Source organism: Pleurodeles waltl, chromosome 7 (assembly GCF_031143425.1).
Source record: "Pleurodeles waltl isolate 20211129_DDA chromosome 7, aPleWal1.hap1.20221129, whole genome shotgun sequence".
Classification (NCBI taxonomy): domain Eukaryota; kingdom Metazoa; phylum Chordata; class Amphibia; order Caudata; family Salamandridae; genus Pleurodeles; species Pleurodeles waltl.
Window position 1 is genome coordinate 99,987,052 of NC_090446.1, and position 18,925 is coordinate 100,005,976.

General features: G+C 47.9%; 1 protein-coding gene across 2 annotated transcripts in view; it reads right to left on the reverse strand.

Moving 5' to 3' along the window:
- Positions 1 to 18,925, reverse strand: part of LAMA5 (laminin subunit alpha 5) — a 467,726-nt gene that overhangs the window by 74,263 nt on the left and 374,538 nt on the right. For both annotated transcript variants that reach the window (XM_069243153.1, XM_069243152.1), the window contains exons 64-66: positions 7,773 to 7,906; positions 6,367 to 6,529; positions 1,514 to 1,645 (exon numbers count right to left, since the gene is read on the reverse strand). In XM_069243153.1, coding sequence (XP_069099254.1) covers positions 1,514 to 1,645; positions 6,367 to 6,529; positions 7,773 to 7,906 — 429 coding nt within the window. The remainder of the gene's footprint in view (positions 1 to 1,513; positions 1,646 to 6,366; positions 6,530 to 7,772; positions 7,907 to 18,925) is intronic.

The following is an 18,925-nucleotide window of genomic DNA, read 5'->3' on the forward strand; positions in this document are numbered from 1 at the left end:
CGATTTGTTTAGAGATACCATTGTATCTCTAAATAAATTGATCTAATTAATATTTGTGCGGGTATGTGTAGAAATTTCAGTGCAGTGAAGCCCCCGAGTCCTAATGGAGAAACTGCTCCTGCTTGCAACTTATCTTTTTACACAGACATTGCACCCTCAGAACTTCAATATCCTCAGCAATGACATATCAGAACATTCACTAAAGTGATGTGATATTTAACTTGAAAGCTGAAATAAATGTGGAATTATAATTCCCCTTTCTTTTTAAAATGGATGTAAAAAGATTAGAAGGCTAAGTGAAGTTTTTCTTTTCTTTTCAGATGTAGGCTCTAAGGGGGTAATGCCTCATAAAAGATGTTTATTTTATTTTTCTATTTAAAAAATCCTCTTTTTTTTTTTTAAGTCAACATTTTAGTATTCATGCATCCCAGATTTTTACCAGGGCCAAATGTTCATGCTGGGTAAAGAAATGCATATATTTCAGGGAAAAAAGTTTTGAGATCAGCAAAGCTGGAAAAAAAGTCCAAAGAACACCACCTGCGAGTTGCTATTTTCACATGCAATGATTTATACAATGCAAATCCAGCTTCCTTAGTTTTTGTTCTCCCTCTCCTTTCCATCAACTTCAAGACAGGGATTGATGCCATAAAATGAGGACCATAGCCTCAGATAATGTGAAATTGATTCAGGGAAAAACATCAAGGTCACATTCCATTCTGCCCAGTCCATGGAAAGGTTTGTTACACTTACCCTGCCACAATAAGACCATCAATTTCACATCCCTTGTAAAGTAGGTTTGAAACTGCTGCTCTGTCACTGTGGGACCCTCAGTTTCACATGATCAGTGAGGCAGTTTGTTACCACCACAGTGTCACTGTAGGAGCTTGATTTCACACTTCCCTTGGAATAAGTTCATTGATGCTACCCTGTCACTGTAAGGCCTTTAATTTCACACCACACATTGGACAAATCCGTTGCTGGTGTACAGTTGCTCTAAGACTTTCACCGTCAGTTTTTTTTACAGATTCAACCAACTCACAAAGGGAGGAACAAGCAGGGATCCATGACAGAGAGGCGCTGAAATGCAACTGATTTACATTTATGCATTTTCAATAGACTTTATTGCTGCAATCGTCTCAAAACATTTCAGAAATAGGCACTTTTCTTTACAGAACTAGGGCCAAAATGCCAGGAAACACCTTGATAGACCTGCTGCACAGCGGTGATGCCTCAGTGACTACTTTAATTTACCTTCAATGCAGCCAGAAAAGGGGAGCCTTTTTTCCCAGACGGGAATGAAGCCACATTCTTGAACAAAACTAGCCTAAACATTGTTTATGACACAGTGCCTTGGCTCTCCATTTCGAGAAGGTTGGTTTAGCAGTTCACAAGTAAGCATTGAAATTAATACTTATAATATGCACAGCAAGCACAGAATATGCAAAAGGAGACTCTTGATAACATTGCATTATGCCTGGAAAGGCCTCTAATGAGACTGCTGTGAAGTTCTTACCAGTTTACTGGAGGCACTGCTGATTGGGACAGTAGATGGGTCAACGCTTGGTTTCGCCTTTTGCAACCCATCGCCAAAGTCATAGTAAAGTGCAGGCTTCCCATCTTGCACAGCCAAGCAGAGGAACTGGCCCTAGTAGAGGAGAAACACTGTGCTGAGTCTTTATTTCCCAGTGAGCTGATCCCAGCCACATCCAGAGGACCCACATTTGATGGCTTTCCGCAAACAACTTAACATGATTCAAAACAGGCCTCACTTGGACACACCAGCAGCAGCATAGTGATTGGCAAAGACAAGTATCATCACAGACAACAGCAGCCACGTCAACAGAAAAATAGAATAAAATAAGCAAAATCCATACAAATGAATACCTGTGATGGGCTTGAAGGAGCTCTGCATTAGTAAAAACAAGGAACCACAATTAGATGACGGAAAAGCAAAGTGGGTGATCCAGGGAGTTCCATCACTGCAGCACACACAATCCCTCAAAACAAACATTTGTAGAAGAATTTGTAAAAGACAGAAAGGGGCAGAGGAAATGGAACAGGAGAGAAGGGGAATGACAGGACTAGACTAGCAAAGGCTTCTTTGCCATAAGGGTAGTCAGCTAGGAATGCGCCATCAGTGGTTCTAGAATAATGTTAATTAATCATGGGAATTTGTTTACGTACTTATAATTGAGGGAATATGTATACACTCACTTGCATACTGTAGGAACAGAGCAATTGTTTACCCACAAGCAATCAAGACACTACTATGAGACTCCAGTCTCTGTCCCTTGCCTTACTCCACTCTCAGAAGTGGGTTGGCTTGATTCTAATCCACACCATTCAAGGGCACTGGCAGTCATTTTAATCCACAATCAGTCTAACAAATGAAATCTAAGTTTAGAGGTTCTGGTTTGAGAGGTTACTTGAAAAGGTGGTTGATAAAAGCATCACAAAGCTTCAATGTAAAAGGTCACATTAAGAACTGTTCAGAGAAGAGATAAGTCAAGGAAACTGGGTTCTGGTTGCAGCAGCCCCCCCCCTCTTTTTGACTGGTTTTTGATGCAACTTTGACTGAAAAGCACTGGATTATTGCTAACTGGGCCCCCATTGCGAGTGTTCCTTCCCAAAAACAAGACAGGTGGTCGCTTGATCCTCAAGTGACCAGGCCATTAGCACACCTGAAAGTCCCTAGTAAGTGGTACTTCTGGGTACATAGGGCTTAGGTTCTAAATAGGGCCCCCCTAAGAGCTTCTGCATAGCTTTTGCCATTCTAAGGGGCTCATTCAGGATGCCATTGCAGGCTGCATGACAAGTTGCTCTAAAAAATGAAAACACAACATGACACTTGTGAGCCATGTACTTTAACACTACATGTAGTATTTGGAAGTCACCCCTACAGCAGGCCTTACAACCCTAAGGTGCATGTTATTACATGCAAGGACATCTCTGCATGAGCAGATATATCCCTGTGCTGGCCAGTCCAGTTATTTACAATACAAGTGAACAGGGAAGCGATCTTAAAGTATGTCCTGGGCACTGTTCAAAACAAGATCCCACCTACATAATGGCTTCCCTGAAACCTATGCTGTTTCGTATGAAACACTTCATATTAATAAAACCACACTGATTCCAGTGTTGGATTTATTAATACATGCAGCCAGAGGGTACCTTAGAATTGCCCCATGACAACCTGCCAATTACCAGTGCACTGACTGACTGGTTTTTACCGGCCTGCCACCAACAGACAAGTTTCTGACTCCCAAGGGTGAGAGCCTCTGCTCTTGGGCTGTCAGGAACAAAGCCTGTTCTGACAGGGGTGTTACACACCTCTCACAACAGGTTGACCTGCAAACCTGCATTTCAAGGCAGGGGGCTTCAAAGAGCCCACCCTCTTTGGTATGTGCATCTGGCTTCCCTCAGAGGTGAAGAGATGCTGACCCTCCAGGCAAGGAGCCATTTGGCACCTGGACAGGCGGGAAAATTAGTTATGCAGAAGGTGTGTTGTATTACCAGGCAGGGCACACCTCTAGGGTTATTAGCTTGAAGTGAACACACAATTAGGAATTCCACCATCTTGTGTGTGGTGGAATTAGTAATTTAGGGACTGGGTGATGCCCACTCCCCAAAGGAAGTGGTCATCTAGTGGGTGTAGTGACCCTAGGGGTAGGTAGTATTTTGGCTACTACCCCTCATTCCCCTTAAAGCCCCTAACTTTAGTATTTAGGGGACGTCCCTGATCCCAGGACTTCACCTTTTGACAGGCACAAAATAAGGAGGTGACGGAAAAGACTGCTGACCCGAGAACGGAGGAGCTCGACTGACTTGGCGCCAAACCTGCCAGCCTTACTGCTGCACATGACCCTCTAGGAAAACCTGACTTGTCTTGCCACTGTGCAGACTCCAAGAAACCTGTAGAGATGCCAGTGCTTCACCAATCGCCAAAGAATCTCCCTTGGAGCAGAGAAGCTGCTTCCCTGCATCTGCAGGCACCACTTGTAAAGTCTGGTACTCTGCCCTGTTGGCCATCAGGCCCCCGGAGGGATCAATGAGCCCGGAGAAGACTGTTTGGAGCCCAAGAGGTCAGCCCCACGTCACCGAAGTCCTGAGACGCTGACCCCACACCTGGAGGCTCCCTGCTCCTATACCTGGGGTGCTGCACCCCTTACAGCAATCAAGGCTTGTTGGTAGACCAATCCGGACTCCAACACCCACAACGCAGACCGACGTCAAGGGACATCAGGATCCACGAGGCAATTCAGGTGAAGTGTGCCTCCCTACCCCCGTTTCCCCTTTTTACCAGGTCACCAAGCCCCGGAGCAAGTCTCTGACCACCGCGACCTGACACCTAAAAGCACCTCTGCACTCGAACCCCACAGCCCATGTCCAAGGGAGTCGATGGTGCCCACAGATTCCTCAGACCCGCTGGATCGGAGCCCACCCTTGGGATTAGCAAGAATGGACTACGAGTCGCCGACTGCAGCCTCTTTCTGCAGGGCCCCTATACCGCAAGTGTCTCCGGTGACAGAAACCCGTCATCTCAGGGTACTTCTGCACTAGGCAGCCCCTACCCAAGGAGAAGAGGATCAAAGGTGTTCTCATGTCTCTGAGCATCTCAAGAACTGAGCACCCCTGTGGGTTCGCCCAGACTGTCCACCCCAGTTACTGTATGCAGCATCTTTATATCTGGACCGTTCCCCATTGAAGTGAATGAGAGACCCAACACTGTAACACACCTCTGCATCCAGATGCCTCAGGGTCTCCAGAAGTGACCTGTTGCTGTGGCCTTGAACCTTTCCCCATACTCTCTCAAGTCCCAGAGAACAGTCCTGTAAGTTGCTACGAAGTGTCCAAAATCAGTACATGTTTTCCTCCATAGGATAACATTCCTGCACAAAGTGTCAACTTGTGAAAACTGTAAGAATTCATAATTCGAAAAGTACTCACCTGATTCCGGTGATCTTAGTATCTAAATTTATATACAAGTAGTGTTATTTTTATATATTGTGGTTGGATTTCTTTATTGGGTGTGTGTCTCGCTAACTGCCTTTGTGTGTGCAATACATGCTTAGCACCATCCTCTAATATGCCTGGCTGCTCGTCCACACCACCATAAAAGAGAGCATCTGGGATGTAATGTGTGCTTCTGTGATTCATTTGAGGTTGCCTGGACTCTTTAGAGTGTAACTCTTTTTGGTCCACTCTATAAAGAGCCAGCTTCCTAAAAAAGGAATAGCCATCGCCAACGGGGAAAACTTTGTGAGCACTGCTCACACTCAGCCTGGACCCACTGCTCTTGGAACAGAAAGCCAGGTCATGCTCCTGTGACTCCAATTCTGCTTCCACAGAGGCTGGCAGCATACATCTGTGCCAGCTGACTTGGGCTAATCTGCATTGGCTTTTATGAAAGGGACAGCACACACTTGAGGGTCCCTGTGAGACTGAGGAATATTGGCTACCAGGCACTAGTGTGTCCTACTACCAAGCACAACCAACTGTGCTGGGTTTATCTACCCTCAACTACAAGTCAGAAGCTCCCATTTTAATGATGTCTTTTAAAGAGAAATGCCAAAATTCCTTGTTTCTCAAAGCCATTAGCCAAACTTTTGGCTTTGCCAATGTTTAGTGCCAATGCTGAAAAGAAAAGACAAAAAACTGCTGCCGATGATGAAGCAATTTGTCAAAATCAAGAGGAAAAATAAACTAAAATAATGGACATCAATGTGTGGATGTTTACACTAGCATGTATCACCTGCATTCACATATAAGTGTCAAGACGTGGTGGCAGTATTTTTTTTACTCAGTTGCTGGCCCTAGCAGGACGACCTGTGGAGGTATACATTATAGTGCTGTGCTGGCTTCTTGTTTTTTTTTTTTTGTTTGTTTACTTTGGAATGGGAGGGCCAGGGTAGGAAGAGGGTGTGGGCGGGGTTGCAATACAGAGCATGGTGGGCAGGGATTTGAAGGGGAAGCTGTACATGGTGGAGAGCAAAACAAAAAAAAAAAAAAAAAAAAAACATGCACCTCCAAAGAAATGCTTGAGGGAAAAGAAAAAAGTAGCTTGTTGACTGCTAGCAGTGAAAGCATATACAGAGGAAGGCATGCTTTTGAATAAGCAGCAATCAAATGAGAATGACAAGAAAGCAAACCACAGATAAGGAATGGACTGACCCACAGCCCATTGTGATATTTGTATTAGACTCAACAGGTCTTTCAACAATAGACATCTAAAGCTTTCTGTGGGCGAAACCTAAAACTGTTGGAGGATAAATCAGAAAAAACATACATGCACAGGGTCTCTGAAACCGAGATCACCCTATGCTCCTCTCACCCAGCTGCTTAATGACTGCCATGGTGCACACTAACCTGAGACTCCAGGAAGAAGATTATTCCACTGTAAGACACCACTCGGACCTCCATTTCATACCGCTTTGTGAGCCCGGACTGAGTTCCCAGTTTAATTTCTGCATAGCCTGAGCCATCAAAGTAAGATCCATCAGTTATCCATGGGTCACTTGTAGACTTTGACCTTAGAGACAAATCAAGAGTCAGGAATTAAAAAAATATTCTGTCTCCTTGGTGTGCTTAAGAAACATTTTACAAGGGCCAGGTTAAGGTGCATTCTGAGCCCACTGACTGCTTAAAAGGATAAACTTTCCTCATCTGGACAGATTCAGCTTAGCAGACACCACATTGCTCAACCTTTTAATCACCCTACATTGTCCAAACTTGTTTTCCTCACACATCACAACCTCAATCCTATCCTTCTCAGACCAAAGGCCTAAAGCTGGCCTTGTAGCGGCACTCATGTACACCCTTTTGCATGAGTTAAGCAGACAGTGATGAATGAAGTATGCTAGACATGCCATCAAACTGAACAGAGAGCAAAGAAATTATTCCCTTTCTCAATCCAATAAAACCAGAAAGAGAAGGGTACATATTGGTTCGGAGACTAAATTAACCCAATGGAAAGAAACATTTTGGGGACCATGAGCTTCAAAAAACAAATGTGTCACACTCAACCTCTTAATCTTTGTCCCCAGTGGGTATTCAGATTTCTAGACCGGGGTGAGTTTCATGCAGGCACTTGTCACTGCAGTTGTATCTTCTATTACATTAGACTCCTAAAAGTGATGAGAAAAGGCTCTCTCCATATCTATAGAGTTTTTCTACGGGTGCTTACTGGCCTGACAGGATCCTAAGGCCTCCTAGAGTTTCAAGATTTACAACTCTCCAGGAAAAAAAGCAGTCATATGAGTTGTGGATAGAGTCAATGTGTGCCTAAATATGCAGACCTTAGACATTCACTGGCTGGAACAAGGTCCCTTTCAAGATATGGAGGTCAAACACAGGTGGTGGCTGAGTGCCCTGGCTCTGTAGTTGAAGAGAGTGATTAACTAAGCAAATGGTATGGTGCCTTGCTTCCCTATGGAAAAGTAATTAATTACCTTTTCATGCCGCACCTTTTTAGAGAGTTAAGATCAAACACCCTGTAGCCTTAATGGGGATATCTGCTATAAAGTCATTTACATTGCACCCCAAAATGAGCCAGTGGTTTGAATTAATACAAGAGGGTAGGGCATTCTACACAGCTTTTAGGGATACTGGCATTGGCAACTCGGCCAACTGCGGTGGCTACTCCGTGCCCTCAGCACCTTTGCCCCATTTATTGGATAGTGACCTCGTGAGTATCTGGTGCAAACTGAGCACATGCCCCATTTTTACAAAACACTCTAGCCATGGAGCTTACATCCACTTTGATCTCATGTTACCTGCTGCAGGGCTTATCCCGGGTTGTGTCCAAGTCGAAAGTCTCTTCGAAGTTATACAAACTGATCACCTCTTCATTCAGAGTGTCCATCTCAATGCAGCCGATGAAGTTGGGAAATCTCAGTGTAGTTGGAGGCTGACCCACAGGATGAGAAAAAACACATAATGAAGCACACTTTCCTTTGCCTGCACAAACTGTCTTTTAATTGTGCTTACCACCAACATTTTATCCATTATAGAAACAAATGAAAACAGACAGCATTTAGGATAAAATACCACTGCCACCTGTACGGGTCCTGATTTATGATTCAAGCCCTGTAGGTCCTTTCAGCTCCAAAACGATCAGAGCTTTCACCCAAGGAAAGTGGGATGAAAAAAGTATTAACCTAAATAAAATTAGGTGATATACAGCACTGGATTCCCTGTGCACAGAAAGGAACACAGTAGGAAGTTGGCTCTGTATGCACTATTTCAAAGTAAGGAATAGTATGCACAGAGTCCAAGGGTTCCCCTTAGAGGTAAGATAGTGGCAAAAAGAGATAATACTAATGCTCTATTTTGTGGTAGTGTGGTCGAGCAGTAGGCTTATCAAAGGAGTAGTGTTAAGCATTTGTTGTACATACACACAGGCAATAAATGGGGAACACACACTCAGAGACAATTCCAGGCCAATAGGTTTTTGTATAGAAAAATATCTTTTCTTAGTTTATTTTAAGAACCACAGGTTCAAATTTTACATGTAATATCTCATTTGAAAGGTATTGCAGGTAAGTACTTTAGGAACTTTGAATAATCACAATAGCATATATACATTTCACATAAAACACATATAGCTATTTTAAAACTAGACACTGCAATTTTCACAGTTCCTAGGGGAGGTAATTAATTGTTAGTTCTTGCAGGTAAGTAAACCACCTACGGGGTTCAAGTTTGGGTCCAAGGTAGCCCACCATTGGGGGTTCAGAGCAACCCCAAAGTTACCACACCAGCAGCTCAGGGCCGGTCAGGTGCAGAGTTCAAAGTGGTGCCCAAAACGCATAGGCTTCAATGGAGAAGGGAGTGCCCCGGTTCCAGTCTACCAGCAGGTAAGTACCCGCGTCTTCGGAGGGCAGACCAGGGGGGTTTTGTAGGGCATCGGGGGGGACACAAGTTAGCACAAAACGTACACCCTCAGCAGCACGGGGGCAGCCGGGTGCAGTGTGCAAACACACGTCGGGTTTTCAATTGGAATCAAAGGGAGACCAAGGGGTCTCTTCAGCGATGCAGGCAGGCAAGGGGGGGGGGGCTCCTGGGGGTAGCCACCACCTGGGCAAGGGAGAGGGCCTCCTGGGGGTCACTCCTGCACCGGAGTTCCTATCCTTCAGGTCCTGGGGGCTGCAGGTGCAGGGTCTTTTCCAGGCGTCGGGATTTGAGAGTCAGGCAGTCGCGGTCAGGGGGAGCCTCGGGATTCCCTCTGCAAGCGTCGCTGTGGGGGCTCAGGGGGGACAACTTTGGTTACTCACAGTCTCGGAGTCGCCGGGGAGTCCTCCCTGAAGCGTTGTTTCTCCACCAGTCGAGTCGGGGTCGCCGGGTGCAAAGTTGCAAGTCTCACACTTCTGGCGGGAAATGCTGTTGTCTTTAAGTTGCTTCTTTGGAAACAAAGTTGCAGTCGTGGGTGAACAGGGCCGCTGTTCTCGGGAGTTTCTTGGTCCTTTTAGGATAGGGCAGTCCTCTGAGGATTCAGAGGTCGCTGGTCCTGGGGAGAGCGTCGCTGGAGCAGTGTCTTCAGAAGGGGGGGAGACAGGCCGGTAGGGCTGGCGCCAAAGCAGTTGGCGTCTCCGTCTTCTCTGCAGGGTTTTTCAGCTCAGCAGTCCTCTTCTTCTTAGGTTGCAGGAATCGGAGTTCCTCGGTTCAGGGGAGCCCCTAAATACAGAATTTAGGGGTGTGTTTAGGTCAGGGAGGGCAGTAGCCAATGGCTACTAGCCCTGAGGGTGGCTACACCCTCTTTGTGCCTCCTCCCAAGGGGAGGGGGGCACATCCCTAATCCTATTGGGGGGATCCTCCACCTGCAAGATGGAGGATTTCTAAAAGTCAGAGTCACCTCAGCTCAGGACACCTTAGGGGCTGTCCTGACTGGCCAGTGACTCCTCCTTGTTTTTCTCATTATCTCTCCTGGACTTGCCGCCAAAAGTGGGGGCTGGGTCCAGGGGGCGGGCATCTCCACTAGCTGGAGTGCCCTGGGGCATTGTAACACGAAGCCTGAGCCTTTGAAGCTCACTGCTAGGTGTTACAGTTCCTGCAGGGGGGAGGTGTGAAGCACCTCCACCCAGAGCAGGCTTTGTTTCTGTACCCAGAGAGCACAAAGGCCCTCAACCACATGGGGTCAGAAACTCGTCTCTCAGCAGCAGGCTGGCACAGACCAGTCAGTCCTGCACTGAACAATTGGGTAAAATACAGGGGACATTTCTAAGGTGCCCTCTGTGTGCATTTTTTAATAAATCCAGCCCTGGCATCAGTGGGTTTATTATTCTGAGAAGTTTGATACTAAACTTCCCAGTATTCAGTGTAGCCATTATGGAGCTGTGGAGTTCGTTTTTGACAGACTCCCAGACCATATACTCTTATGGCTACCCTGCACTTACAATGTCTAAGGTTTTGCTTAGACACTGTAGGGGCATAGTGCTCATGCACCTATGCCCTCACCTGTGGTATAGTGCACCCTGCCTTAGGGCTGTAAGGCCTGCTAGAGGGGTGACTTACCTATGCCACAGGCAGTGTGAGGTTGGCATGGCACCCTGAGGGGAGTGCCATGTCGACTTAGTCATTTTATCCCCACCAGCACACAGAAGCTGGCAAGCAGTGTGTCTGTGCTGAGTGAGGGGTCCCTAGGGTGGCATAAGACATGCTGCAGCCCTTAGAGACCTTCCCTGGCATCAGGGCCCTTGGTACCAGGGGTACCAGTTACAAGGGACTTACCTGGGTGCCAGGGTTGTGCCAATTGTGGAGACAATGGTACATTTTAGGTGAAAGAACACTGGTGCTGGGGCCTGGTTAGCAGGGTCCCAGCACACTTCTCAGTCAAGTCAGCATCAGTATCAGGCAAAAAGTGGGGGGTAACTGCAACAGGGAGCCATTTCTTTACAAACACAAATTAAATTTCCTTCTCACTGTCCTCCACCAGCATGTACAGATAAGAATGCAGACCTTCACTAGATAGATAAGAGAATGCAGTCCAGTGTCTTGACTCTAATTGGCTGTTGCCAACCAATCAGTGTGAAGGAGTGGTTCAGAACACTGAAAGAATGTTGTGATGAGACCGAGGAATGGGGAATAAGGATTGATAAAATGTGACAAATGATGTATGATGGACAAGAAACAATGGTTCAGGGAAAATGAATGCGAAAGGGATCAGAAATGATGGAGGAGCAAGGTATGATGACGGAATGTAGTATGAGAAGTGAGGAATAAGGGCTGAGGAGTGGGGCATGCTGAATGAGGGATGATGACTAGTAGGGATGGGAAATCAGGGATGATGGATGAGGTCTGCGACATATGCATGAGGAGTGGCAAGTTATAGATGATGGATGATGTATGACAAGCGGGGATGAGATGTAAGGAATGGGGATTTGAGGATTCATGGGCAAGAGTGATGAATGAAGACGAGAAGGGATGACAAATGAGGAATAAGGAGTGATGGGTTAGTGGTCATGGATAAGAAGTAAAGAGAAGTGTGGAATGATGGAAGAATAGGAGGATGATTGATGAGGGGTTAGAAATAAGGGATGAGGAGTGAGGGATGTCAGATGAGAAGTAAGGATAGCAAGTGAGGGATAAGGAGTGGGATTAGCGGGCTAAGAAGTGAGATATGAGATGTATGGATAAGAACTGAAAAATGAGGGGTATGAATGTCCTAAAATGGATGTTGTACACTCAGGTGTTTGTGGAAACATCAGTTTTCATGTGCTGTTGTAGAGGATGCTCATGCAGGAAATTAAGACACATTAAGGACTGCTGTATGCAGTAATGGGGTTTATCCCACTCTAAGTCGGGAGTGGATGGTGGTTGTGTGTGCAAGTGGAAGAGTTACAATAAAAAAGTAGCGATCGCTGGGAGCGGTTGATGCTGCTGGGTCTTGTCTAAATACTTGCCTGGTAACGTGAGGTGGATGGGGATACTGGGGAGTATGGTGTTGGAAGGATATGGGAGAAAGAGACCGAGGGTGATAGAGTCTGGTTCACTCAAGCATATGTACAATCTATTCCACCCTAAGCGAGCACCAGAACATCACATTGTACTCTGCAGTCTCCCTGTTGCCAGCACACAGAGTTCTGATACAAATGTAAGTTTTAAAGTGAAACTGCAAGAATAACACAAGGCCACTATGATGTGGTACTTATTCACCAGTAAGATAGCGGGTATAGTAATGATAATGAAAATTCACATCTTTGATTCCAGTGTCCAAGTTTGGCCTGAACCAAGGGAGGTTTTCAAGACAACATCTGACTAAGAAAATGATTCCCATTGAGATTCCTTGTATTTAAATGTATCTGCATCATGAGCCTATTCTGAATGCCTTGCACTGGTCCCAGGCTCGTTAACCAGTGATGGATACTACTGCTTGGAGGGGTAATGCAAGGGGTCTTTGTAGGAAGTTGGCTCTGTATGTGCTATTTCAAAGTAAGGAATAGCATGCACAGAGTCCAAGGGTTCCCCTTAGAGGTAAAATAGTGGTAAAAAGAGATAATACTAATGCTCTATTTTGTGGTAGTGTGGTCGAGCAGTAGGCTTATCCAAGGAGTAGTGTTAAGCATTTGTTGTACATACACATAGACAATAAATGAGGTACACACACTCAGAGACAAATCCAGCCAATAGGTTTTGTTATAGAAAAATATCTTTTCTTAGTTTATTTTAAGAACCACAGGTTCAAATTTAACATGTAATATCTTGTTTGAAAGGTATTGCAGGTAAGTACATTAGGAACTTTGAATAATTTCAATTGCATGTATACTTTTCAAGTTATTGACAAATAGCTATTTCAAAAGTGGACACTTAGTGCAATTTTCACAGTTCCTGGGGGAGGTAAGTTTTTGTTAGTTTTACCAGGTAAGTAAGACACTTACAGGGTTCAGTTCTTGGTCCAAGGTAGCCCACCGTTGGGGGTTCAGAGCAACCCCAAAGTCACCACACCAGCAGCTCAGGGCCGGTCAGGTGCAGAGTTCAAAGTGGTGCCCAAAACGCATAGGCTAGAATGGAGAGAAGGGGGTGCCCCGGTTCCGGTCTGCTTGCAGGTAAGTACCCGCGTCTTCGGAGGGCAGACCAGGGGGGTTTTGTAGGGCACCGGGGGGGACACAAGCCCACACAGAAATTTCACCCTCAGCAGCGCGGGGGCGGCCGGGTGCAGTGTAGAAACAAGCGTCGGGTTTGCAATGTTAGTCTATGAGAGATCAACGGATCTCTTCAGCGCTGCAGGCAGGCAAGGGGGGGGCTTCCTCGGGGAAACCTCCACTTGGGCAAGGGAGAGGGACTCCTGGGGGTCACTTCTCCAGTGAAAGTCCGGTCCTTCAGGTCCTGGGGGCTGCGGGTGCAGGGTCTTTTCCAGGCGTCGGGACTTAGGTTTCAGAGAGTCGCGGTCAGGGGAAGCCTCGGGATTCCCTCTGCAGGCGGCGCTGTGGGGGCTCAGGGGGGACAGGTTTTGGTACTCACAGTCGGAGAGTAGTCCGGGGGTCCTCCCTGAGGTGTTGGTTCTCCACCAGCCGAGTCGGGGTCGCCAGGTGCAGTGTTGCAAGTCTCACGCTTCTTGCGGGGAGTTGCAGGGGTCTTTAAAGCTGCTCCTTGAAACAAAGTTGCAGTCTTTTTGGAGCAGGTCCGCTGTCCTCGGGAGTTTCTTGTCGTCGTCGAAGCAGGGCAGTCCTCAGAGGATTCAGAGGTCGCTGGTCCCTTTGGAAGGCGTCGCTGGAGCAGAGTTCTTTGGAAGGCAGGAGACAGGCCGGTGAGTTTCTGGAGCCAAGGCAGTTGTTGTCTTCTGGTCTTCCTCTGCAGGGGTTTTCAGCTGGGCAGTCCTTGTTGTTGCAGGAATCTAATTTTCTAGGGTTCAGGGTAGCCCTTAAATACTAAATTTAAGGGCGTGTTTAGGTCTGGGGGGTTAGTAGCCAATGGCTACTAGCCCTGAGGGTGGGTACACCCTCTTTGTGCCTCCTCCCAAGGGGAGGGGGTCACAATCCTAACCCTATTGGGGGAATCCTCCATCTGCAAGATGGAGGATTTCTAAAAGTTAGAGTCACCTCAGCTCAGGACACCTTAGGGGCTGTCCTGACTGGCCAGTGACTCCTCCTTGTTGCTTTCTTTGTTCCCTCCAGCCTTGCCGCCAAAAGTGGGGGCCGTGGCCGGAGGGGGCGGTAAACTCCACTAAGCTGGAGTGCCCTGCTGGGCTGTGACAAAGGGGTGAGCCTTTGAGGCTCACCGCCAGGTGTCACAGCTCCTGCCTGGGGGAGGTGTTAGCATCTCCACCCAGTGCAGGCTTTGTTACTGGCCTCAGAGTGACAAAGGCACTCTCCCCATGGGGCCAGCAACATGTCTCTAGTGTGGCAGGCTGCTGGAACTAGTCAGCCTACACAGACAGTCGGTTAAGTTTCAGGGGGCACCTCTAAGGTGCCCTCTGGGGTGTATTTTGCAATAAAATGTACACTGGCATCAGTGTGCATTTATTGTGCTGAGAAGTTTGATACCAAACTTCCCAGTTTTCAGTGTAGCCATTATGGTGCTGTGGAGTTCGTGTTTGACAGACTCCCAGACCATATACTCTTATGGCTACCCTGCACTTACAATGTCTAAGGTTTTGTTTAGACACTGTAGGGGTACCATGCTCATGCACTGGTACCCTCACCTATGGTATAGTGCACCCTGCCTTAGGGCTGTAAGGCCTGCTAGAGGGGTGTCTTACCTATACTGCATAGGCAGTGAGAGGCTGGCATGGCACCCTGAGGGGAGTGCCATGTCGACTTACTCGTTTTGTCCTCACTAGCACACACAAGCTGGCAAGCAGGGTGTCTGTGCTGAGTGAGAGGTCTCCAGGGTGGCATAAGACATGCTGCAGCCCTTAGAGACCTTCCTTGGCATCAGGGCCCTTGGTACTAGAAGTACCAGTTACAAGGGACTTATCTGGATGCCAGGGTCTGCCAATTGTGGATACAAAAGTACAGGTTAGGGAAAGAACACTGGTGCTGGGGCCTGGTTAGCAGGCCTCAGCACACTTTCAATTGTAAACATAGCATCAGCAAAGGCAAAAAGTCAGGGGGCAACCATGCCAAGGAGGCATTTCCTTACACAACCCCCCCCCCAAACGAAAGAGGATGAGACTAACCTTTCCCAAGAGAGTCTTCATTTTCTAAGTGGAAGAACCTGGAAAGGCCATCTGCATTGGCATGGGCAGTCCCAGGTCTGTGTTCCACTATAAAGTCCATTCCCTGTAGGGAGATGGACCACCTCAACAGTTTAGGATTTTCACCTTGCATTTGCATCAGCCATTTGAGAGGTCTGTGGTCAGTTTGAACTAGGAAGTGAGTCCCAAAGAGGTATGGTCTCAGCTTCTTCAGGGACCAAACCACAGCAAAGGCCTCCCTCTCAATGGCACTCCAACGCTGCTCCCTGGGGAGTAACCTCCTGCTAATGAAAGCAACAGGCTGGTCAAGGCCATCATCCTTTGTTTGGGACAAAACTGCCCCTATCCCATGTTCAGAGGCATCTGTCTGCACAATGAACTGCTTAGAATAATCTGGAGCTTTTAGAACTGGTGCTGAGCACATTGCTTGTTTCAGGGTGTCAAAGGCCTGTTGGCATTCCACAGTCCAGTTCACTTTCTTGGGCATTTTCTTGGAGGTGAGTTCAGTGAGGGCTGTCACAATGGATCCATATCCCTTCACAAACCTCCTGTAATACCCAGTCAAGCCAAGGAATGCCCTGACTTGAGTCTGGGTTTTTGGAGCTACCCAGTCCAGAATAGTCTGGATCTTGGGTTGGAGTGGCTGAACTTGGCCTCCACCTACAAGGTGGCCCAAGTAAACCACAGTTCCCTGCCCTATCTGGCATTTGGATGCCTTGATAGAGAGACCTGCAGATTGCCGAGCCTTCAAAACCTTCTTCAGGTGGACCAGGTGATCCTGCCAGGTGGAGCTAAAGACAGCAATATCATCAAGATAAGCTGTGCTAAAGGACTCCAAGCCAGCAAGGACTTGATTCACCAACCTTTGGAAGGTGGCAGGGGCATTCTTTAAACCAAAGGGCATAACAGTAAACTGGTAATGCCCATCAGGTGTGGAGAATGCCGTTTTCTCTTTTGCTCCAGGTGCCATTTTTATTTGCCAGTACCCTGCTGTCAAGTCAAAGGTACTTAAGAATTTGGCAGCACCTAATTTATCTATGAGCTCATCAGCTCTAGGAATTGGATGAGCATCTGTCTTGGTGACAGAATTGAGCCCTCTGTAGTCCACACAAAACCTCATCTCTTTCTTTCCATCTTTGGTGTGAGGTTTGGGGACTAAGACCACTGGGCTAGCCCAGGGGCTGTCAGAGCGCTCAATTACTCCCAATTCCAGCATCTTGTGGACTTCCACCTTGATGCTTTCCTTAACATGGTCAGACTGTCTAAAGATTTTGTTCTTGACAGGCATGCTGTCTCCTGTGTCCACATCATGGGTACACAGGTGTGTCTGACCAGGGGTTAAGGAGAAGAGTTCAGGAAACTGTTGTAGGACTCTCCTACAATCAGCTTGCTGTTGGCCAGAGAGGGTGTCTGAGTAGATCACTCCATCTACTGAGCCATCTTTTGGGTCTGATGATAGAAGATCAGGGAGAGGTTCACTCTCTGCCTCCTGATCCTCATCTGTTACCATCAACAGATTCACATCAGCCCTGTCATGGAAGAGTGTAAAGAAATGGCTCCCTGTTGCAGTTACCCCCCACTTTTTGCCTGATACTGATGCTGACTTGACTGAGAAGTGTGCTGGGACCCTGCTAACCAGGCCCCAGCACCAGTGTTCCTTCACCTAAAATGTACCATTGTATCCACAATTGGCACACCCTGGCATTCAGATAAGTCCCTTGTAACTGGTACTTCTAGTACCAAGGGCCCTGATGCCAAGGAAGGTCTCTAAGGGTTGCAGCATGTCTTATGCCACCCTGGAGACCTCTCACTCAGCACAGACACACTGCTTGCCAGCTTGTGTGTGCTAGGGAGGACAAAACGAGTAAGTCGACATGGCACTCCCCTCAGGGTGCCATGCCAGCCTCTCACTGCCTATGCAGTATAGGTAAGACACCCCTCTAGCAGGCCTTACAGCCCTAAGGCAGGGTGCACTATACCATAGGTGAGGGTACCAGTGCATGAGCATGGTACCCCTACAGTGTCTAAACAAAACCTTAGACATTGTAAGTGCAGGGTAGCCATAAGAGTATATGGTCTGGGAGTTTGTCAAACACGAACTCCACAGCACCATAATGGCTACACTGAAAACTGGGAAGTTTGGTATCAAACTTCTCAGCACAATAAATGCACACTGATGCCAGTGTACATTTTATTGTAAAATACACCCCAGAGGGCACCTTAGAGGTGCCCCCTGAAACTTAACCGACTATCTGTGTAGGCTGACTAGTTTTAGCAGCCTGCCACAAACCGAGACATGTTGCTGGCCCCATGGGGAGAGTGCCTTTGTCACTCTGAGGCCAGTAACAAAGCCTGCACTGGGTGGAGATGCTAACACCTCCCCCAGGCAGGAATTGTCACACCTGGCGGTGAGCCTCAAAGGCTCACCTCCTTTGTGCCAACCCAGCAGGACACTCCAGCTAGTGGAGTTGCCCGCCCCCTCCGGCCAGGCCCCACTTTTGGCGGCAAGGCCGGAGAAAATAATGAGAAAAACAAGGAGGAGTCACTGGCCAGTCAGGACAGCCCCTAAGGTGTCCTGAGCTGAAGTGACTCTAACTTTTAGAAATCCTCCATCTTGCAGATGGAGGATTCCCCCAATAGGGTTAGGATTGTGTCCCCCTCCCCTTGGGAGGAGGCACAAAGAGGGTGTACCCACCCTCAGGGCTAGTAGCCATTGGCTACTAACCCCCCAGACCTAAACACGCCCTTAAATTTAGTATTTAAGGGCTACCCTGAACCCTAGAAAATTAGATTCCTGCAACTACAAGAAGAAGGACTGCCCAGCTGAAAACCCCTGCAGCGGAAGACCAGAAGACGACAACTGCCTTGGCTCCAGAAACTCACCGGCCTGTCTCCTGCCTTCCAAAGATCCTGCTCCAGCGACGCCTTCCAAAGGGACCAGCGACCTCGACATCCTCTGAGGACTGCCCCTGCTTCGAAAAGACAAGAAACTCCCGAGGACAGCGGACCTGCTCCAAGAAAAGCTGCAACTTTGTTTCCAGCAACTTTAAAGAACCCTGCAAGCTCCCCGCAAGAAGCGTGAGACTTGCAACACTGCACCCGGCGACCCCGACTCGGCTGGTGGCGATCCAACACCTCAGGAGGGACCCCAGGACTACTCTGATACTGTGAGTACCAAAACCTGTCCCCCCTAAGCCCCCACAGCGCCGCCTGCAGAGGGAATCCCGAGGCTTCCCCTGACCGCGACTCTTTGAACCTAAAGTCCCGACGCCTGGGAGAGACCCTGCACCCGCAGCCCCCAGGACCTGAAGGACCGGACCTTCACTGGAGAAGTGACCCCCAGGAGTCCCTCTCCCTTGCCCAAGTGGAGGTTTCCCCGAGGAATCCCCCCCTTGCCTGCCTGCAGCGCTGAAGAGATCCCGAGATCTCTCATAGACTAACATTGCGAACCCGACGCTTGTTTCTACACTGCACCCGGCCGCCCCCGCGCCGCTGAGGGTGAAATTTCTGTGTGGACTTGTGTCCCCCCCGGTGCCCTACAAAACCCCCCTGGTCTGCCCTCCGAAGACGCGGGTACTTACCTGCAAGCAGACCGGAACCGGGGCACCCCCTTCTCTCCATTCTAGCCTATGTGTTTTGGGCACCACTTGGAACTCTGCACCTGACCGGCCCTGAGCTGCTGGTGTGGTGACTTTGGGGTTGCTCTGAACCCCCAACGGTGGGCTACCTTGGACCAAGAACTGAACCCTGTAAGTGTCTTACTTACCTGGTAAAACTAACCAAAACTTATCTCCC